This window comes from Lontra canadensis, unplaced genomic scaffold (assembly GCF_010015895.1).
Source record: "Lontra canadensis isolate GAN:19392208 unplaced genomic scaffold, GSC_riverotter_1.0 scaffold60, whole genome shotgun sequence".
Classification (NCBI taxonomy): Eukaryota; Metazoa; Chordata; class Mammalia; order Carnivora; family Mustelidae; genus Lontra; species Lontra canadensis.
In genome coordinates this window covers 3,090,694-3,112,899 of record NW_022631054.1, presented here as the reverse complement: position 1 = coordinate 3,112,899, position 22,206 = coordinate 3,090,694, and the positions used below count along the sequence as shown (strand labels likewise).

The following is a 22,206-nucleotide window of genomic DNA, read 5'->3' as shown; positions in this document are numbered from 1 at the left end:
CTCACACACCCTCTTATTTTAAACTACATTAAGAGTGACTACTGTGATGACTTATATGGGATTCTTTTTGAAAAGCAAGAGTCCTACAGAAGAATTAAGATGAGTACACCTTTAAGCACACACTCCTCATGACAGCCTTTAAACGCAGGTCCTTCCTGATGTTCTCACCAATCCTCTTTGTTGCTGCTTATGCATTCTATTCTTGGGAGACTAACCACAAGCATGAATTTATTACTTCCAACTCTATCTTCCTTGTCTCTTCTTTGGATGCTAAATGCATCAAGACACCACACTGCTCAGAACGCTTCAAAGGTGCTCTCTGCCCAAAAGGGGCACAAAATCCTAAACGTCACATTCAACCTCTCTGTTCACAGCCAAGGAGCCTAAGACCAGGAGTAAATCAGGAAGTTGTCCAACAACATATGGTCAAAGATAATTCAACGATGAAGACTTAACTCTTCTAACAACCAGTACAGGGTACTGATAATGAACTACTGAGGAAGGTCCACTGCTAATGGGTATACTCTAGAAGTAAAGTATATGTCAGCTGCTGGTATAGTGTTCAACTTCACTGACACTACCAAACCAAAAATGGCTTCTAAAAAGTAAATACAACTTCCAGTTTTATTTTTGTTACACTGTATGGAAGTTATAATTTTACTAAAATCAATAATAAACTAAAGAGTTTCTCCTCAGAAGTACAAATATGCTATAAATCAAGACAGAAATATAAATGAACAATTTATAAAAAGATAATCATAAAAATTAAGTACTTTAGGAAGGCATATCATGAAAAGAATCAAAATAAAAGATAAGCATCCTACCATTAGGAAGTATTGTAGGTTCCCATATTTTCAAGAGTTTGGTAAGTTCAATCATAAATCTGGAATAGGGCTCAGTAAAAATGTTATCTATTCTTCCATTTTCAAACAGGTACTACAAGAGAAAAAATGGAAACATATATGTTGATACAAAGAAAACACAAGCTTTTTAAAAAAGATTATTTGAAGGAATAAAGTTTACCCTTGATTTTTGCCCTTAACATTGTGAAACGTTTTATTTAAGGAAAAACCTTGAAATACCAGGATGCAAGCTATAAGGTCCTTTTCATATGAACTATCAATATCCCAACCACTGAGCTTGCAAAGTAAAATTTTCTATTTCCTTTTTAAAACATGCATGATACAGGATAATTATAATAAATACTACAAGTACCTTTTACTCAGTTCATGAAACTGATATACTAAAAACTGGTTCTAATTTGTATTTTCCAAATCATTTTTCAAACTAACAGGATCTGAATGCAAATGTACTCTCAGAAGTTTTTAGTTTTTTAGCCTAGTTACAAGATCACTTCTTAAAATAATTCAGTTAGCTAGTGTCAGGTGACCTAAGGATACCCAAGTTTTAAACTACAGCTCTCAGCTCTCTGTACTGCAACCCAGCCTTCAAAAAAGTTCAAGTTTAATTACAGGATATAATACTATCCTGATTCATCAAGAATCATTTCACAGAATGGGAAACATGAAACAACGTGGGTAAAGTACTGCTAAAAAACATCTTGAGGGTACAGGGCAGGTAGATGACATCACTCAGGGAAATAAAATGAGCATTTACAGAACAACACAAAGTATAATTCATGCCGAAAATCTGCTGTTTTTGAGATTCGGTATTTTTAACTTATTTATCTATGGCTATTTTGGTTTTCTGCTCTTCTATCCAATGTATGACCTGGAGAAAAACTTTAGTTACATTTGTTCTGGCTAGTGAAAATTATATGCCATTTCAACATACATTTTTAATAGGCCTCTTCAAAGGCAATTCATGACATTGCCAGATTACAGTTTTACTGTTGAGAAGTATTCACCTTTTTCTTCTTTTAATAATTTTCACAACCTAAAAATATATATCCTCATTACAGAAAAAAGTTAAAATACAGAGAAAGTAGAAGAATGACATACTCCAACTCACTACATATTAGAAATATAGAGTTGAGTTTTATACCTTTACTCAAACACATGAATCATATAAAATAAAAGTTTTAAAAATCACTTTCCCCCTTGGACCAGGAAAAAGACAAAACTGCCTGTTCTTGCCACTTCCATTTAATATTATATATGAAGCCCTAGCCACAATAACCAGGCAGGAAAAACAAAGGCATTCAAATAGGAAAGGTTCTAAAGAGTAAAACTACCTGTTTATAAATGACATAAGCCTATATACAGAAAATTCTAAATACATACACACACACGAAATTGTTACTAGAGTTAATAAATGAATTCAGCAAAGTTAACAAGATACAAACAACAGAAAAATCACTTACAAAGAACAATCCAAAAAGGAAATTAAGAAAACAATTCAATTTACAATTGTATCAGAAAGAATACTTTAGAATAAATTCAACCAAGGAGGTACATGACTGACACACTTAAAACTACAAAAAAAAAAAAAAATTAAGAAATTAAAGAATACTTAAGAAAAACATCTCATGGGGTGCCTGGGTGGCTCAGTGGGTTAAAGCCTCTGCCTTAGGCTCAGGTCATGATCCCAGGGTTCTGGGATCAAGCCCTGCATCGGGCTCTCTGTTCAGCAGGGAGCCTGCTCCCCCCTTTCTTTCTCTGCCTGCCTCTCTGCCTACTTGTGATCTCTGTCTGTCAAATAAATAAATAAATAAATAAAATCTTAAAAAAAAAAAAAAAATCTCATATTCATGGATCTGACAAGAATACTAGTAAAATGGCAATATTGCCAAAGGCAATCTACAGATTCAGTGCTATCCTATCAAAATCTCAATTTTTTTATTTTTTATTTTTTTGCAGAAAGGAAAAGCCAATCCTCAAAGTCATATGGAATTGGAAGGAGCCTTGAAGAATCATACTTCCCTATTTCAAAATTTAGTACAAGGCAAAAGTAATCAAAATAGTGTATATTGCCATATGATTAACCATACAGACCAATGTATTAGAATTGGAAGTCCAAAACAAACACATGTCAAATGATTTTCAACAAGGATGCTAAGACAGAACATTCAATGGAAAAAGAACAGTCTCTTCAACAAAAGGTGATATCTACATACCCAGTTATCCCTAACTCACATGTATCCCTACCTTGCATGAGATTTAAAAAAGAACTCAAAATGAATCAATGGCCTAAACATAAGAACTAAAACCATAAAACTCTTAAAAGGAGACAGAGGGGTAAATTTTCATGAATTTCAATTTGACAATGGATTCTTAGATAAAACACCAAAAAAAGCACAAGTAACAGGAAAACTGAACATCAAAATTCAAAACTTTTATGCATATTTTTATGCATATATATGTATACTAATAAGAGAATGAAAAGAAAACCTGGAGACTAAGAAAAAATATTTGCAAATCACATATCTGATAAAGAGTTTAATATTCAGAATATAAAAAGAAATCCCACAACTCAACAACAAAAAGACAAATGACCCAATACAGAAATGGAGCAAAGGACTTAAATATTCATCCAAAGAGGACAGAAAGAAATGGCCAACGAGCACATGAAAAAATGCTCAATGGCATTTAGTCATTAGGGAAATGCAAACCAAAACTACAATGAGATATCACCTCACAGCCATTAGATGACTATTAAGAAAAAAGGAAACTGGGACGCCTGAGTGGCTCAGTTGGTTAAGCGGCTGCCTTTGGCTCAGGTCATGATCCCAGTGTCCTGGGATCGAGTCCCACATCCGGCTCCTTGCTCGGCAGGGAACCTGCTTCTCCCTCTGCCTCTGCCTGCCTCTCTGTCTGCCTGTGCTCGCTCGCTATCTCTCCCTCTATCCCTGACAAATAAATAAATAGAATCTTAAAAAAAAAAAAAAAAGAAAAAAGGAAGTTAACAAAATGTTGGCAAGGCTATGGAATACAAATAGAACCCTCATACACTGTTGCTGAGAACATAAAATGGTGCAGCCACTGTAGAAAATGGTTTGGTGGTTTCCCAACAAGCTAATCATAGAGTTACCACATGACCATGTGATTCCACCTGTAGGTATAAGACTCAAAAGAACTAACAACAGACGTTCAAACAAAATCCTGTACATGAATATGTTCACAGTTTGTTCACAGTATCATTCACCTTTCGTGATAGCCACAAGATAGAAACTGCTCAAATGTCTATGAACAGATGAGTAAATAAACAAAATGTGGTATACCCAAGAATTAAATAATTTGTACATCAAAGGAGTGAAGTACTGATTCATGCTACAACATAGGTGAACTCCATGTTGAAAGAGGCCAGGCACAAAAGGCCACATTAAACTGTGTAATTCTATTCAAATGAATAGGCAAATCCATAGAGATAGAAAGCAGATTTATGGTTGCCAGGGATGAAATGGAGGAGGTAAGAGGGAGTGGCTACTTAATGGGAATGAGATTTCCATTTAGGTTATTAAAGTTTAGAGCAACGTAGTGATGAGATTGTACAACATCCTGAGTGTACTAAATGCCACTGAACTGTACACTTCAAAATGGTTGTTTTATGATAGTGTATTTTATCATAATATAAATATTGCACTATACTACTTTAAAAATATATGTCTCTAAGAGTTTTCCATGTAAATATATATAAAAGCAATTCACTGCTTTTTAACTACTCTACAGTATTCAACAGTACAGACAGGTTAAAGACGATTGAACCATTATTATTTTGATGAACATAGAGATGGTTTCCAATTTTTTGCTGTTAAAAACAATGCTACAATGAAAATACCAGTACATATGTATGTACAAGTGTGTGCATTTCTTTGGGGAAAAATACTGATCAATGGATTTACTAGACAGAAGAATCTACATGCATTTAAAGTTTTGTTTTGTTTTTAAGATTTTTAAGTGATCTCTATATTCAACACAGGACTCAAATTCATAACCCCAAGACCAAGAGTTGCACACTCCACTCACTGAACCAGCCATGCACCCCTCCATCCATTTAAAGTTTTAATAGTCACATCAACTTGCCCTCTGAAAAGGCGTCCACGTAAGAAAAATGTACACCTATCTTCACTAATACTTGGTATTATCAAACTTTTCAATCTTTCAATTTTTAATCAGCCTAATGGGTGAAATTTTTCTTTGGTTATAGTTGAACACCCTTCATATTAGAGAGGTGGTCCACCAAAGTGATCGTAAGAACAGACTCTGAAAATAAACCATCTGGATTCATATCCTGGCCCTGCCAATTACTACCCTGGGGACTTCAGACAAGTTTTAACTCACTGTGCCTCAGCAGAAAATGGTGATGATGAGAGTCCTTACACATCAGAGGGGCACACTAACAAATAAATTAGTTAAAATATGAAATAAGTTTATATTAATACATAGCAAACACAGTAAATGATTGTTAGGCATTCCTGTACATTATGTCTGTTGGCTGTTGATTTTCCTTGTTACTTGTCTATTTGTTTCTTTTGTCAATCATCCCCCTTCTTGGCTAATGTTAACAGTGGTGGCCCAGGTATTGATATTACAATTGAATTTAGTTAATTTCTTTACATTTTTATGTTTTTCCAAAATTCTTTACAATAGGCATAATTATTTTTATAATCAGAAGAAAAGAAGCACATTTGAGATGTCAACATAAGTAACTCTTTAAAATTCTTTACAGTTAAGGAAAAGTTATTATTTGTCAAAATTGGTAAAAGGCTCATAATATTTATTTTCTAAAACAATCAGCTGACAATTTATTAACTTATATAATCTTTTTAATAGTATTTTATACTCATCTGTAACTATAAACATGATAAATACACTAGAAAAAAATTTCATAAGTTTATGACTTGTCTCACAAATTAGTATTTTATAGGTACCAGAGTATTTGGTATGCAAAGCAGTCAAATGTTTTTGACTGAAATCACAGCAACAACGTTTTGATTATATTCAAATCAGAACAGGAATCATTACCACACTTGAAATCTCTATTGATAAAACCAGAAAATGTTCCTTAGATTCATAATATCATAAACTCTACAAGTACAGGAAGTCTGCTTAGAATCTTCACAATTTTTACCTAACCAAAACGCACACATAGGTAATAAATTTTATTGGTTGAAAGAACCTATAAAAGTCCTCTCATATGCTGATTTTAAAAATATCTTTTACAATCAAGAAACTGAACCAAAATATAAAGGGAACAATAATTAAATAAGGAAAGTACTCTTTTGAATCTAGGGAAAGTGAACGCTGCTTGCATAACTAGATGCCATCGCAAACGTTATTCATCAGAAATATACTTGTATCATGTACAAAAGTGAATTTCAGATGTATTAAAGATAATCTTAAAAAAATTTTATTAGAAATAAATTAATGAGAATTTGAGTAATTAAAAGTAGGAAGTCCATACTAAGCAACACAGAAAAACCAGGAATTTTAAAGGGAAATAAATGCTTATTATTAAACTATGTAAAAATGAAAAATTTTTGAATGGCAAATATACAAACAAAAACTGGAAGACAAAAATATACTGGAAAAACCTGTTTCAAGCATTTACATCAGAGTTCCTATCCCCGACATAAAAGAGATCCTAGACGGAAAGGAAAAATCTGAATGACCAACAGCATAAAAAGATTCTACTTTATAAAACTGGAAAATACAAACTGGAGCCTAGGCCATCAGAATAATAAACATTAAAAAGAGGAGAATTCAAGAAATGGGCATGCATAACATTGCTGGTAAAGCTGGAAATTAACCATTCTGGGTAGTAAAATGAAAATCTATATTTGGGGGTGCCTGGGTGGCTCAGTTGGTTAAGCATCTGCCTTCAGGTCCGGTCATGATTCAAGGATCCCCGGATTGAGCCCTACCACCTCTGGCTTCCTGCTTAATGGGGCGTCTGCCTCTCCCTCTCTCTCTGTCCCTCTCCCCACCCATACTCTCTCTTAAATAAATAAATGAAATCTAAAAAAACAAACAAACAAACAAACAAACAAAAAAAAAAAAAAGAGAGGCACCTAAGTGACTCAGTGGGTTAAAGCCTCTGCCTTCAGCTCAGGTCATGATCTCAGGGTCCTGGGATTGAGCCCCAAGCCTCGCATCAGGCTCTCTGCTCAGAAGGAGCCTGCCTCCCCCTCTCTCTCTGCCTGCCTCTCTGTCTACTTGTGATTTCTGTCAAATAAATAAATAAATAAATAAATAAATAAAATCTTTAAGAAAAGAAAGAAGGAAAGAAAAACCTATATATGCTTTAACCTAAAAATAAAAGCGCCAGTTCATCAGACATTCAAGTAAAATATTTACTAAAGCACTGTTTTTAAGAATAAGGGGGAATAACCTGAACAGTTTAAAAGAAGAAAGGGTGAATAACTGGTATATTCATATGCTGCAATATTATGCAGCCTGCCTTTATAAAGGAAGCAATTTGATTTATACTCACCTGGAGGGACACACAGATTGAGAAAAGTAAGCTGCAAAAGAATGTGTATGGTAACAACCCCATTTTAAAAACTAAACACATCTAAAACATCTATACACATTCATAAATGTGTGGCACAGAAGGACAGATTCAACACTGGTTATCAGAGACTGGGAATGAAAGAGAGAAAACTATCCTTTTATGTGTTCAACTCACTGTTTTAACAGTTACACTGAGCACACACTACTTTTATAATTTAAAAACAAAACTTCAGGAATGAATGCCTAAATAAAAGAACATCCTCCCCACCATACAAATGGAAGAAAATCTGGCAAATAGAGAAAAAAAAAATTAACGACACCCAGAGCCTTACCACCCGAGATGATAACCACTATCAACATATTTTGGTGCATTTCATTTTATTATATATTTATAGGACTGGTTTTTAAATCACTGTATGTTAACATACACCAAAGCACACAGAATTCATACTCTCATTTTGTTCATTTAGTGCTTTAATATTATATTTTTACATGTTATCAGAAGTTACTTTGTGAACAATTTTTATTGGCTACATAATATACAGCTATATAAATATACCATAATTTACTTAAACATAATACTCGAGGGGGGGGCGGGGTGCCTGGGTGGCTCAGTGGGTTAAAGCCGCTGCCTTCAGCTCAGGTCATGATCCCGGTGTCGTGGGACCGAGCCCCGCATCGGGCTCTCTGCTCAGCGGGGAGCCTGCTTCCTTCTCTCTCTCTCTCTCTCTCTCTGCTTGCCTCTGATCTCTGTCTGTCAAATAAGTAAATAAAATCTTAAAAAAAAAAAATACTCTAGGGGGCATTGAAGTTATTTCTAATTTTGTGCAAACAATATCTGAACTTCAGATATTAGCCCTATCAGACTCCCAAAAAGTATTACTGGCAAAAGAGTATGAACATTCAAAAATATTCCTGAAACGTGTTCAAAACTGCTTTCTAGAAAGTGTGTACTAATTACCAACAGCTATGAAGGTTTCCAGAAAGTGTGTACTAATTACCAACAGCTATGAAGGCAAATTCCCTTCACAGAATTCATATCAACAAAAACTGTTATAATTTTTTTGCTAATGTGATAGACAAATAATGGCATATCTTTTTATTTTGTTTTAAGATTTTATTTCTTTACTTGAGAGAAAGAGCATATGAAAAGACAGAGGAGAAGCAGACTCCCTGCTTAGCAGGGAACCCAACATTGGGCTCGATCCCAGGACCCTGGAATCATGACCTACGCTGAAGAGAGCTGCTTACCCGACTGAGCCACCCAGGTACCTCTGTTATTTTAATATGCATTTAAAAAATTTTTAATGAAACCACATGATTTACATAAACACATATACACATACAGTCACCTATGTCACTTTTTGTGAATTTTGCTATTTTTGCCTTTTTTGTCCATAACTGAATAAAATGCACTATCCTCAATTTCTGTTACTCTACTAACAGTCTCAATTTGGCTTATGATATGATCAAGACTTTTAAATCAGGGGAAGTGGTTCATTAAGAACAGAGTATAAAAGCAATACCAAACGACCACATACACTATAATTTTTCAGCTTGAATCACAAGAGCTATCAAAATTATTAAAAACGCAATACATTTTAGAACAATTACTGAAACTGATACCTGCTGAATTCCAAGGCACAAGTATAAGATACTGTCTGGATCATATTTTTCACCATTTGGTCTCCGCACCTCTTGGATAAACTGGCATAAACCCAAACTCAACTCAGCGAAAGTGCAGGACAGAATATCTTCCTTCAGCTTGATAGAACGGACTACGGAAAGGTAGAAAACATCTGAAATATTAACTTATTAAAAAACATTAACTTATGAGAAACACAGTAACATTATTCATTGAAAAACTACTGACTACTACTGTGGGCTCAGGCACTGTAGCGTACACTGGTGAATACATGGATTACAGATAAACCCAATCTCAAGTCCTTTTCAGTTAAAGAAATAAAAACAATGCAGTGCACCATGTGTAACAGGTGCTATGACAGGGGTTGAATTTAAGAAGGATTCTAGGAAAGCAAATGAGGACCATCTATCTGACAGGGAAGGGTCAGGTGAGATTCTGGAGGATGCGACACAAATGCCAGACCCTGAAAGGTTTAAAAGACTTAAACAAATGAATAAAGAATTGTAATCTAGGGACATAAAAATATTCACCAAAGCATATTCCACAAAATACTAGTAACATGAGAGCTGGAGAAAACCGGGTTTCTAAGATCTGATAAATTCAGAAAACAGCAGCATATTATATCTGTGTCTAAAGAATCTTCGAAGATATATAAAAAGAGGTTTATTAAAGGTTCTGAGAGTATCTGTATAAAAATGCTGTGTAACTTCCTCTAACTCAGATTAGAATAAAGAACACTTCAAATAACATACAACATCTCATGCCCCTAGAAATGCTGGAATACAGAAAAATGAAGATTGAGGGGACTCAGATGTACAGGACAAAATCAAGAAGGGTAGATCAGGGTAGACTGTCCTAAATCTAACCTAGCATATTAAGGCTTTGAAGACAACTAGGAACTGAATTAATTTTACCAGGAGAGTGACCCAATTTGATTTGCAGAGATCCTAGAGAAATTGCAGATCCTATAATTTGATATGTAGAGAAACTACTCCAGTAGAGACCCTACTTCAATTCGGATTAAAGTGGAAGCACTCTTTCTAGTCACTGCTCCTCTGCATTTAGACAAGTTTGCATGTTTTCAAAGACGCACTTGAGCTTCCCTGATTTGGTTTTGCAAAAGATAAATGGTGGTTCAGAAGGGCAAGGACCATGTTTGACCTTTTCACTGAAGTAACTAACTACCATGCATGGTACATACCTGGTACATAAATTCAGTACTTTTTGGATGAATGAATAGCAGAAATGAGTAGGCATCTCCTGAGGTCATCGCATTTAGGCCTGGTAGTCTAATATAATATTACCTCTCTCCCTACCCCTTTCTTCTTTAAAACAAAGATTGCTGTGGTTCAAACTGGGAGTTAAAGGGCCTAATAAACCTCCCTAACAGAGGTATACTTTTATCACTTAGCAGAGATTACACATGATCTGCAGGAACTCAGTGAGTCAGTCACAGACCACAGCAGTCAGTAACTGCTCCAATAAGGAGAGTGACATGTACCTAAAAGCCAGCAGGGTAGACTGAGATGAAGCCAAGAGTGCACGCAATTACCTGGTTGTTAAAAAGAAGGTATAGTTGGAAAGAGGCAAAATATCTAGTGACAAAGACATATTCATCCATTCTTGCCATGCCCATCTCATTCCACAAAGATTACAGCAAGCATCTTACATAAAACACAGATAATAAAAAAGGAAAATAAAAACTAAAAACAAAAGTTTAGAATAGGAACTTCAATACCAGGGAGGAAAAAAGTTAAAGTAGGCTCTAAAATTAAACACTGCTGCTCTATGTGAATTGTTTATTGGGTCCCAAATTTCCTGGCACCCAGTCTCAAAGAGGTTATTATTAGGAAAAATTCCCACAGAAGAGGAAGAAGGCTTTTCCAGGTATTTTTCTCAACACCACCACCAGAAGCAGAAGTGTTACACTGGGTTCCATGTGGGTTACTTTACAGATAAGGGCTCAAGAATACAGATTTGAGTCACCCACATAATGTTAGAGAAAGGAAGACAATTCCTAGTATTTGTGTAACAGATTCATGCCCATACAACCTTACCTTTATAACAAGCTCTTTATAATTGAGGATATTAATTTCTCTTTTACCATAAAACTCCAAATATTCCCATTTACAAATTTAAAATTGGCAATAATATTAAAAGCGATTCAGAGAATTCAGACTACAAAGAGAGAAATGATTTTACCTCTACAGCCTGGGTCTGAGGATTCTTGAGAGAGTGCATGGTCTTGAGAACTTCCTAAAGAGTCAGAACACGGGCTAGATGCAGCATGTTCAATACCTGACAGGAAGAGAAAAAGAAATAAGAAGTTTAAATAAAAATGGGAAAATTTAACACCAAAACCAAAGTTTTATGCAGTTTTTTACCTAGTAGGTATCCCTTTTGTATAGACTGATGGCTTGAACTATATAACCCCAACCCTCTCAATCAAGACACAAATTCATGCTGTGTATTTACCGCCACATTTCAGATCCCCCTGCTCTTCCTTGGCATTTTTCCACTGAACCCAGTTCTTCCAGGCATTTACCCCATACATGTATTTCAGTGTCATCCCAGACACTGAACACCCCTGAAAGGCTCCTTGAATAAGACTTCTGGGCTCCACAGCTACTATAGACTTCTTCCGTCCCTGTAAGAATTTCAAAAATTCACAGAATATAAAATTTAGTTCTGAATCTTTAAGAAACACAGTTCTCAATGAAAGAAGGGAATAAATTTACAGAACACACAATTAACTATTAGACCCTAAAGATTCAAGTTCTTCAAGCTAGAAAGAGTTTTAGAGGTTAATCAAAACCACACGAGGAAAGAAAAAAAGAGAGAGCTGAAATGCAGAACTCTAATAATTTCTAACATTCAAGTACTCACTATGTTCCAGATACTGAACCCACCCAATGAGGTATGAATAACCGTTATTACCACTCAGGTCTACTTCCTGGAACAGATGAGCAGATCCATTCTGGGATACAAAAAAGACCCCATATATTCTCTAATTACAATTAAATCAAACTAGAAACCAATAATGAAATGATGTTAAGAAAATCCTCAAGAATTAGAAATTAAACAACATATTTATAAATACCCATGGTCAAAGAGGAAACCACAAATGCAATTAGAAAATATTTTGAACTTCAGTGAAAATGAAGACATCAATTTTCCCCCCAAAGTGCTAAAGCTTACAATGACATTTATAATATTAAAATGTTTCTATGAAAAATAAATCAAAGTCTAAAATCAAGAATCAAAGCTTTACTTTATGAAACTAGAAAAAAGTAGACCACATTAAAACCCAAAGTAAGAGGGGCGCCTGGATGACTCAGTCCGTTAAGCATCTGGCTCTTGAGTTCAGCTCAGGTCATGATCTTGGGGTCATGAGATCAAGCCCCACATCAGGCTCTACACTGGGCATGGAGCCTGCTCACCTGCTTGGGATTCTCTCTCTGTCTCTACCCACACACTAAAAATAAATAAATAAATTAATTAATTAAATAAAACCCAAAGTAAGGAAAATTAAAGAAATAATAAAAATAAGGAAAAAAATCAATGAAAATGGGATAGAGAAAAAAATAAAATTAAAAAGCTGGTTCTTTCAAAAGATAAAAAAAATCAATACATTTCTAGCTAGAATGATCGGGGAAAAAAAGACAGAAAACATAAATTACCAATATCTGACCCTAGATACATTAAAAGGGAAGTTAAGAGAATACTGTCATGCCCATAAACTTAATAAGGCAGACGAAGGAATTTCCTGAAAGATACAAACTAACAAAGCTTGCTCTAGAAGAGATAACCTAAACAGCCATAAACATTTAATTCATAGTTTAAAACTTTCCTACAAAACCCCTATAGACCCACCAGTTAAATTGTATCAATTTTATTTTAGAAAACAGAAAAGGAGTAAACACTAACTCACTGTACAATGCTACCATTATGCTGAAAACAAGGCCAAAGAATCATTACAAGACTACAGATCAATCTCTCTCTTCAATGGAAACATTTATAAAACCTTAACAATATACTAGCAAACTAAATCCAGCAACAGACAGAAGAATAAATACATCAGAAGAAAGTAAGGTTTATCCCATGAATGCAAAGTTAGTTGACCGTTTTAAGAATTAATGTATGTCATCATTTTAATAGACTCAGAAAGGAAAAACCAGGTAAGTATCTCAATAGATTCAAGAGAGCCACCTGACAAATTTAACACAAATCACGATAAAAATTTTCAGCAAATTAAAAATAGAAGAGAACTTCCTGCCTGATAGGGGCCATCCACAAGAAACCTACAAGTAATATCACAGTTATTATGGCAAGACTGAACACTTGCTCTAAGATTGAGAATAGGCATGAAGATCTGTTCTCATCAAGAATATTTCAACACTGTACTGAAGTCAGTACAATACATAAAAAAATCCCAGCTAGTACAATACATTACAAAAGAAAAGAAAAAAGAAAGTGCATTACAATTGGAAAGGAAAAAGTAAAACAATCTTTATTCACAAATAACAGGATTGTCTAGGTACAATATCCTAGACTTCAATCGAGCAAAATCATAGTACATATAATCGATAAAGAAAAAGAAATCTTGGGGTGCTGGGATTAAGCACCCAACTCTTGATTTTGGCTCAGGTCATGATCTCAGGATCGTGAGATCAAGTCCCACCCACAGTGGACAACACTCGCAGCAGGGGTATCTGCTTGAGATTCTCTCCCTCTGCCCTTCCCCCCGCTTGTACTCTCTCACTCGCTCTCTAAAATATATAAAATTTTTCAAAAAAGAAAAAATATCATGATAACTAGAATTTAAAGAAAAACTTGAAACAAAAAAAATATATATATTAAGAAATAAATTAAAAATAAAAGAAAAAAATCTCTATTTTTATATGAGAATGAACACCAGAAAATGAAATTAAAAATACTACTACTTAAAACAGAATCAAAATAAATTTCAAATACTTATTAGATAAATTTAGCAAAGTATGAGACTTGAACAGTATAAAACACTTGTTGTTGTTGTTTTATAAAGATTTTATTTATTCATTTGACAGAGAAAGAGTACAAACAGGGAGAGCAGCAGATAGAGTGAGAGGGAGAAACGGGCTCTCTGCTGAGCAGGGAGCCAGATGCAGAACTCTATCCCAGAACCCTAGGATCACACTTGAGCCGAAAGCAGCCGCTTAATGAACTGAACCACCCAGGGGTTCCTAAAACACTGCTGGGAGAAATTAAAGATGATCTAAATAAAGGAGAAAAATACCATCTTCATAGATCAGACAGCTCAAAATTGCTAAGATATCAATTCTCTGCAAACTGACCTATGGATTCAGAACAACCCCAACCAAAGTTCTAGCACGCTTTTTTGTAAAAACTGACAAGTTGATTCTAAAATTTATATGGATATGCAAATGATGATTTTGAAAAAGAACAAAGTTCAAAGACTTACACTCCTGATTTCAAGACTCATTATAAAGCTACAATAATCAAGACATTTCGTACTGTATTAAAATATACAAAACAGACATATTAAAATAGACATAGTTCCCTATTCAAGGGAACAGAACAGAAATTCAGAAATAAACCGACACATATATAGTCAGCTGATTTTAACAGAAGTGCAACACAGGGGCGCCTGGGTGGCTCAGTTAAGCATCCAACTCTTGATTTCAGCTCAGGTCATTATCTCAGGGTCCTGGGATCAAGACCCACGTCAGGCTCTGTACTTAGTGCAGAGTCTTCTTAGAATTCTCTCCCTCCCCCTTCCCTCTGCTTCTCAAATAAATAAATGTTTTTTGGTGTTTTTTTTTTTAAGTGCAATGTAATTCAATGAGGGAAAGCATAGTCTTTTCCAAAATGGTACTAACCAACTGGACATCACAAACAAAAACAAGAAACCTTGACATTTTACTCAATTCATACATAAAAATAATCTTGGAATGACACATATAAGCTAAAGTATAAAACTAGAAGAAAACATAAGAGAGTATCTTAGTTCTCACAGGTTAAGCAAAGACTTCTACATGGAATACTAAAAAGCATGAATCATAAAAGAATAAAAAATTGATAAAAAAGGACTTTTACAAAATCACAAAAGTTCTGCTCTTCACCATTAAGAAAACAAAAACGAAGTTGCAGAATAGGAACAAAACTCATGTCTGAGAAAAGAATTATGTCCATAATAAAGAACACAACTCAGTGAGATGACAAACAACCCAGTTTAAAAAATGAGCAATAGTTCTAAACAGACACTTTACAAAAGATGTAAGAATGACAAATATGCACATGAAAAGATGTCCAACATCATCAGTCATTAGGAAAACATAAACTAAAGCCACAGTGAGATACTACTACACACTGGCTAGAATGGCTAAAATTAACTGACAATACCAAGTATTAGCAAAGTCATGGAGCTGATTGGAACTCATACATTCTTGATGGGAGTTCAAAATGGTACCAGCTATTACTTTGGAAAACCATTTGATAAGCTTTCTTACAAAGTTAAAAACACACATACAGTAAGACCTAGCAATCCCACTTCTGCGTGTTTTTCCTCAAATGAAACTGTATGTTCACACAGACATTTATATCTAGAATGTTCATAGCAGCTATATTTGAAATAGCCCAAACCTGGAAATAACCCAAAATTTCCAACCGTTAAACAAATTCTGGTTTGTCCATACAATGAAACGCTACTTCAGAAATAAAAAGGAATGAATGGCTGTCTGATACATGAAACAACATAAGTTAATCTCCAAAACATTACGCTAAGTGAAAGAAGCCAAACAGGGAAGACTACAAATTATGTAATTCCATTTATATGAAATTTTTAAAAAAGGCAAAGCAGTACCATTTTGCATCAATTTGTAAAGGAGATTGGTGGTTATCAGGAGCTAGAGAAAATTGATTCCAAAGGTCATGAGGGAGCTTTTGGGATAGTGGAAGAGCTATGGTTATGGTGGTAATTACATACTGAATATGTATGTTGAAGGCCATCAAATTTTATACTTAAAATTTATAAATTTCTGGATCCAATTATAACTCCAAAGAGATAATTTTTTAAAAATAAGGCTATTAGTCTTTCAGTTTTAGTATGGAAAAATCCTATCAATATAATAAACAGTCCATGTGAATTTCACTACTATACTATATTATAAAAAATAATAAACTTCATTGTTATATGTAAAAAAGAAAAAAAACTAAATTTAGAGACTTTAAAAAAAGTGTACAATGAGGATAATAAAAAACTTTTTAAAGTAAAATAGAACAAAACACCCTCGATTATAAAAACAAAAGAAAAAGACCATGATAAAAGAAATACAAAGTAAAAGGTAGTGGTCTTTTTTTAACAACAGCTGTCTGTCATATTATTGTTATTCTGAGTTCATCAATTATAATGCAAATACATTTAAAGAATTTTAAAAATTCATTAAAATGTAATGATTATGTGGCATATACAAAGGTGTTGTGTCATACGCTATTGTGGAGTGGCAGGAATGCTGCCCTTTCTTGTGTCTGTATGGCTGAAGCCTGGACCATGAGTAAGTACATGCTCCTAGCTCATCAGACCCCAGTAACTCCAGAATGACTTACTGTAACACAAGTGAGTAACAGAACAGAGTAACAAACCATCCACTAGTAAACTGCAAATTTTCCTGGTAACCCTTCTATCGGATGGAAAAGGCTTATAATGATGATCCAGATGATGACAATCGCAACAAACACTGAGCAGCTACATAATAACCACATATTAAGCATCTGCCATGTGCTGCACTAGAAAACTTATCTTAGCAACTCTATTACCGAAACATCGAGGTTTACACATCCCTTTAAAATATTAAAAAAATACAGCTCTTGATTATACGAAACAGAAATAAAGGCACAAAACTACAAGACTGTGTAAAACAATGTATGGAATTCACTAAAAAATACCGAAGGAAAGAAAATGGTAAAAAAATTAAGTTACTGCTTACTCTTCGTCTAGGCTGAGGGAAGCCATCTCTGTGCCGTCGTCTTGTTCGGGAACGAGCCTGGATTCCCTGTCCTTTATTCAGCGGGTCAAAGGACTCTATAATAATTAGCAGAAAGCATAATTTGAGGTAAATAACTCACAGATTTATAGAAAGACAGACTGGGGGAGGAAATATCAGGTAATCATCTCTATATTAATTATCTTGTTCATGATAAAATAACTTACTTATATTCTTAAGAGAAACAAAGGATATAGCACTTAAAAACTTTAAAAATCAAGGAAACCTCCTACATGGTTACTATGGAAAGGTTAAAAAAAATTAACCATTTATTATTTAACCTTCAAAGGCAGGGATCATTTGTGTCCTAGATTATTACACAGTATATCTGCTTCATAATGTCAACACCAATGTTCTAAAATCAAGAGTATTTTATGTCACACAAACCAGATGGAAAATCTGCTTCCAGATCCTGCTCAGTTTCCCCTTTGGAGAGCGGTTTCAAGTCTGAATCAGCCTCTTGCACAGCAGTTGACTTTAAGGCATAATGATTCAACTCTTCCTCCCAGCTATGTGGAGTAGATACTGCCTCTGATTCAAGGTCACCACTGTATGTACTTCCTTGGTCTGAAACAGACAGAAAACAAACTCAAAATAAGACAGACTCTATATAGCTGAGAAACCTTCTTGAACTCCAGAATATCAAAACTGAGATATGATTGCTGCTTTAACTAGGTACACTAAAGAATGAAAACTTCTTCACCAGCCTCACAAAACTGGCTTCATATTCTTGGTATACACTTTAGAGTATTATCTCAATTAGTCCTTAAAACCAGTATGTGATGGGACGCCTGGGTGGCTCAGTTGGTTAAGCAGCTGCCTTCGGCTCAGGTCATGATCCCAGCGTCCTGGGATTGAGTCCCGCATCGGGCTCCTTGCTCTGCAGGGAGCCTGCTTCTCCCTCTGCCTCTGCCTGCCATTCTGTCTGCCTGTGCTCGCTCTCTCTCCCTCTCTCTCTGACAAATAAATAAAATCTTTAAAAAAAAAAAAAAAAAAAACAGTATGTGAGGGGTGCCTGGTGGTTCAGTCATTAAGTGTCTGCCTTCGGCTCAGATCATGATCCCACAGTCCTGGGATTAAACCCCCAGACGCACTTCTTGTATTCCCTCTCTCACTATCTTTCTCTCTCTGTCCAATAAATAAATAAAATCTTAAAAAAAAAAAACCCAGAAAGAAAAAAAAACAGTATCTGAGGTACCTTTTATTATTCGCATTACATATTAGCATACACAAACACCTGATGCACCCTACAAGTAGCTAAAATTGCAAATATTAAATCCAAGGATACTAATACTTTATGATTTGTATTACTAAATATTTTCTTTTAAAGATTTTATATATTTATGAGAGAGAGAACAAAAGCGGGGGAGGGCAGGGAAGACAAAGCAGCAGACTCCCTGCTGAGCAGGAAACTTGACAACAGCTCTATCCCAGGACCCTGGGATCATCTCTTGAGCTGAAGGCAGACACTTAACCAACTGAGCGACGCAGGTGCCCCGAGGATTATATTCTAAGATCTGAAATATATGTAGAATTACAAACCTTTTTCAAAAATCTTGGTGTCTAGAAAGAGTTCCTGTTCAGAAGTTTGGGATCCTAAGGGAAAAAAAAAAGGTATACATTTAACAACTTACATGTATACATAAAGTAAACTGGATCGCAAATGAAATAACTGCATTACATAAATGAATTGTACTAGTGAATGCTAAAATAGCCTTCATATACAGAAAGAATGATTCATTAATAAAACTAGGCATTAGTGGTAAATGAAGTCAAAGAAATTATGACTGATAACAGTAGTTATATTTCTAGGTAGTAGTATGAGAGAAGTCAGGTCAAAAGAGACCTTTATTTTAGATTTTACACTCCTGTGCTTTCTGAATTTCTTTTTTATCATGAAACACATACACCCACAACTTACAAATTGACAAATATGCTTTGAATTGCTTTTTCCTCCCAAAATATAATATGCCTTACCAATGCACTGAAAAGAACAGAGTAGAGTTTTACCAATTAACTACTTAAAAAATAAAAAGTTTTAGGACTCAAAGTAAAAAAAAAAAAAGAAAGAAAGAAAGGAAAAGAAAAGAAAAATGCTTTTTAAAGCCTAGGAAAATTGCTTTTTTTCTCTGAAATAATATATAAATTAGCCAGTTCCCTTCAGATGGAATTCATTTCTCCCTCCTGTATGTTTCTAAACCATTTGATTTTACTTACACTACAGTGATTACAACTATCTTTCTTGAAGGTTAGTTTTGAAAGTTTTTTTCAGTCTGACTCAATTTTTAGGTTAAGGCAAACTTAGAATATTTATATAGAGGAAGCATCTGAAATTGTTAACTATTAATGTGAATGGAGATGCCAACCTAAAATGAAGTTTATTATCAGGAAGTGCTCAAACTTCTAAACCAAGTATCAGAAATTAGAAGATAAAGCACAGGGGGCAATACCCTAAGACATTAAATTCCACATATAAATGGGTCTCAAATTACGAGATTATATACTAGAGAGCAAAATGAGACCAGAAACTGAGATAATAACAAATAAACTTTTTATGCATCTCTGAGAATATATATGATTTTAAAACTTAATGGCAACACAAGAGGAAAGCTGACATTTTTTTCAAATGCTACAGTGTTTTGAAAATCATCTAGCATTTATTATGCAAAATCTAAACCTGGTGGCTAGCTTTGTAAAAAACTGTCACTGAAAAAAAGAAAACATATGTCAGGAAAAAACAATTCCCAGGACTCCTCAGTGATACAGGAAAAGGCCTTCGTGTATTTCAGCTATCCAAACACCATTTTCTCTATCTCTTCTTATACCTACAAATCAAGGAGGTACAATTAAGGCTAGAAACCTTTCTGGATATGTACTGCAACTTCTTGTCACTGCCATTTGCTTTGGAGTCAAACAGAATTCAACTGGTTCCATCACATCCTGACTGCATAACCAGGGCAAGTATGATATCCTATTTTCCAAATGAGGAGTTTCAAGTAAACAGTATTCACCCACAGGGTTACTGTAAAGGTTAAATGAGGTTATGCCCATAGTGCATTTAGGACATGCCCAGGTAAGCACATAACTACTGTTCTTATTGATGGTCTACCCTCACAGCATGGGATTTATCTATAGGTTATTTTGAGCCAAATAGTTTTCCCATCCTAAGGCTCTATTTACCTTCTATCAAAATGCTTACTGTTACACAACAGGAATTCTTAAACAGGCATCATGCTTGGATATAGGAATAAAGCCAGAACATAATCATGAAAATGGATTTATAGATTATTTTTCTGGAATGATTAAGAACTAAAAATAGAATATTAATACTTAATTTTATAAAAAGGATAGAACTTTCAGTTATCAATTTTAACAAATCCATATACTTGCTATTTAGAAACACCTGACTATCCAATACTTAGTATTACTTGAGTTACCCAAATATTTTTAAGTGTACTTTTTACTTTCTTTACTTTAAAATTATACCAACCTCCCTGGGATAGAGTTTTCTCCTTCTCTTCGTCTTCTGCAATCATTTCTGCCATCTCAAGAAGATCAGCTTCAAATGGATGTGAAGGAAGCTTCTCCTTAATGTCTTCAATACTCTCAGTGACTTTATCTTCATTATCCATTGAGGATGGAATTAGCATAGGGACAGGCATCTGAAAGACGGAGAACAGTTTCTGGGGAGTATGTCTGTCAACAAAACTATTATTTGTGAGATGATTTAAGTACTAAAATAATGAACAAATGCAGGTATTTCTATTACTAATGATTAAAACAGTCCTGCTAGTTTGTTCTTATAAGACTAGAGCCATCTGAATAAAAATTCAATTCAGTGCTTTTCTGGACAATCAACAAAATGTGTTTCTGAATCATCTAAAAGAGTAATTATCTAACACATTTTTGTTTCTGATTATATTCTTGCTTAACATTTTCAGTTTCACACAACCATTTTCCTTAAGAATTCACCAAGGAAAAATATGTTTCCAATAAAAAAAGAATACATTTCTAAGAAAAAGAATGATGTAAATCACAGTTTTTACTTTCTCACCCCCGCTAGACTCTAGAATTTTAGCACATACACACAGTTTCTGTTCTTTTTCTGTTTGAGTGGTCTTATTGTGTATGAAACATGAACAGGCTACATCACAGCATTCTCTGAGAAGGCAGGGTATAAAGAGAGGAAGTCCTTCACATACTCCATATTAAAAAATACAGTGATATGATAATAACCAACTATAGTCAGGAATATTTTACAAACAAGTGAAGAGTTTTTTTATGGCATTCTAACATTTTAGTTGAGGAATACGTGCACTAAATCAGTCTTAATCTCTAAATGATTACTCACTGGAACTGGAATGCCAAATGGGACTGGTGCATACTGAGTATAAAGATGAAGAGGTATGGGCACAAACACTGGTACGGGAACTGGTACCACAATGATCTGGGGCTGACTTGGAGTGTCTTCTAATGAAGGGGAAAAAAATTACAAAAAACAAAGAGGGTTAGAAACATTCCAATAACAAAAAATTTGTAAAGGAACAAAGATTTACAGTCCAAAAGAATTATAATTAAAAAACTTTTTAAAGCACATAGACTTGGGGTGCCTGGGTGGTTCGGTTGGTTTAGCATCTGCTTTCGGCTCAATGATCCCAGGGTTCTGGGATGGAGTCCCACATCAGGCTCCCTGTTCAGCAGAAATCTGCTTCTCCCACTCCCTCTGCCTCTCCCCCCAGCTTGTGCTCTAAGAAATAAATGAAATCTGAAACAATAAAAATAAAAAATAAAGCACACAGACTTATAGTTCAACGTAAGTGTAATCTTTCACACTCTGAGTCCACAAAAGTAGAAATAAATGAAGTAGAGAAGAAAAGATTGAAGACAGCAGTGGTTAAAAGTGGTCAACACAACAATGATTGATATGAAGATACAGTGAATGAAGGATATAATTTGGATTAATGAATAGAAAGAACTGGAACAGTAATCTTAGAAGAGAGTAATAGAAAACTGATAACATGAGTAAGAACAGAATGTTGAGGAGATTAAGTAGGCAGAAGAGCCATTTTTATGAGGCTATAATGAACTTTTCAAAATCTTTCCAGTA

At 34.6% G+C, this 22,206-nt stretch overlaps 1 protein-coding gene across 12 annotated transcripts in view; it reads right to left on the bottom strand.

Annotated features, from left to right (window-relative positions):
• ZMYM4 (zinc finger MYM-type containing 4) overlaps positions 1 to 22,206 on the bottom strand; it is a 150,097-nt gene that overhangs the window by 12,640 nt on the left and 115,251 nt on the right. For 11 of the 12 annotated variants that reach the window (XM_032877203.1, XM_032877204.1, XM_032877215.1 and 8 more), the window contains 9 exons: positions 21,451 to 21,569; positions 20,590 to 20,761; positions 18,642 to 18,695; positions 17,487 to 17,666; positions 17,043 to 17,137; positions 11,533 to 11,704; positions 11,260 to 11,355; positions 9,039 to 9,190; positions 825 to 936 (listed from right to left, as the gene is read on the bottom strand). In XM_032877203.1, coding sequence (XP_032733094.1) covers positions 825 to 936; positions 9,039 to 9,190; positions 11,260 to 11,355; positions 11,533 to 11,704; positions 17,043 to 17,137; positions 17,487 to 17,666; positions 18,642 to 18,695; positions 20,590 to 20,761; positions 21,451 to 21,569 — 1,152 coding nt within the window. Of the gene's footprint in view, positions 1 to 824; positions 937 to 1,655; positions 1,732 to 9,038; positions 9,191 to 11,259; positions 11,356 to 11,532; positions 11,705 to 17,042; positions 17,138 to 17,486; positions 17,667 to 18,641; positions 18,696 to 20,589; positions 20,762 to 21,450; positions 21,570 to 22,206 lie in introns of those variants that run through there. The other variant, XM_032877214.1, reaches the window with a different exon arrangement.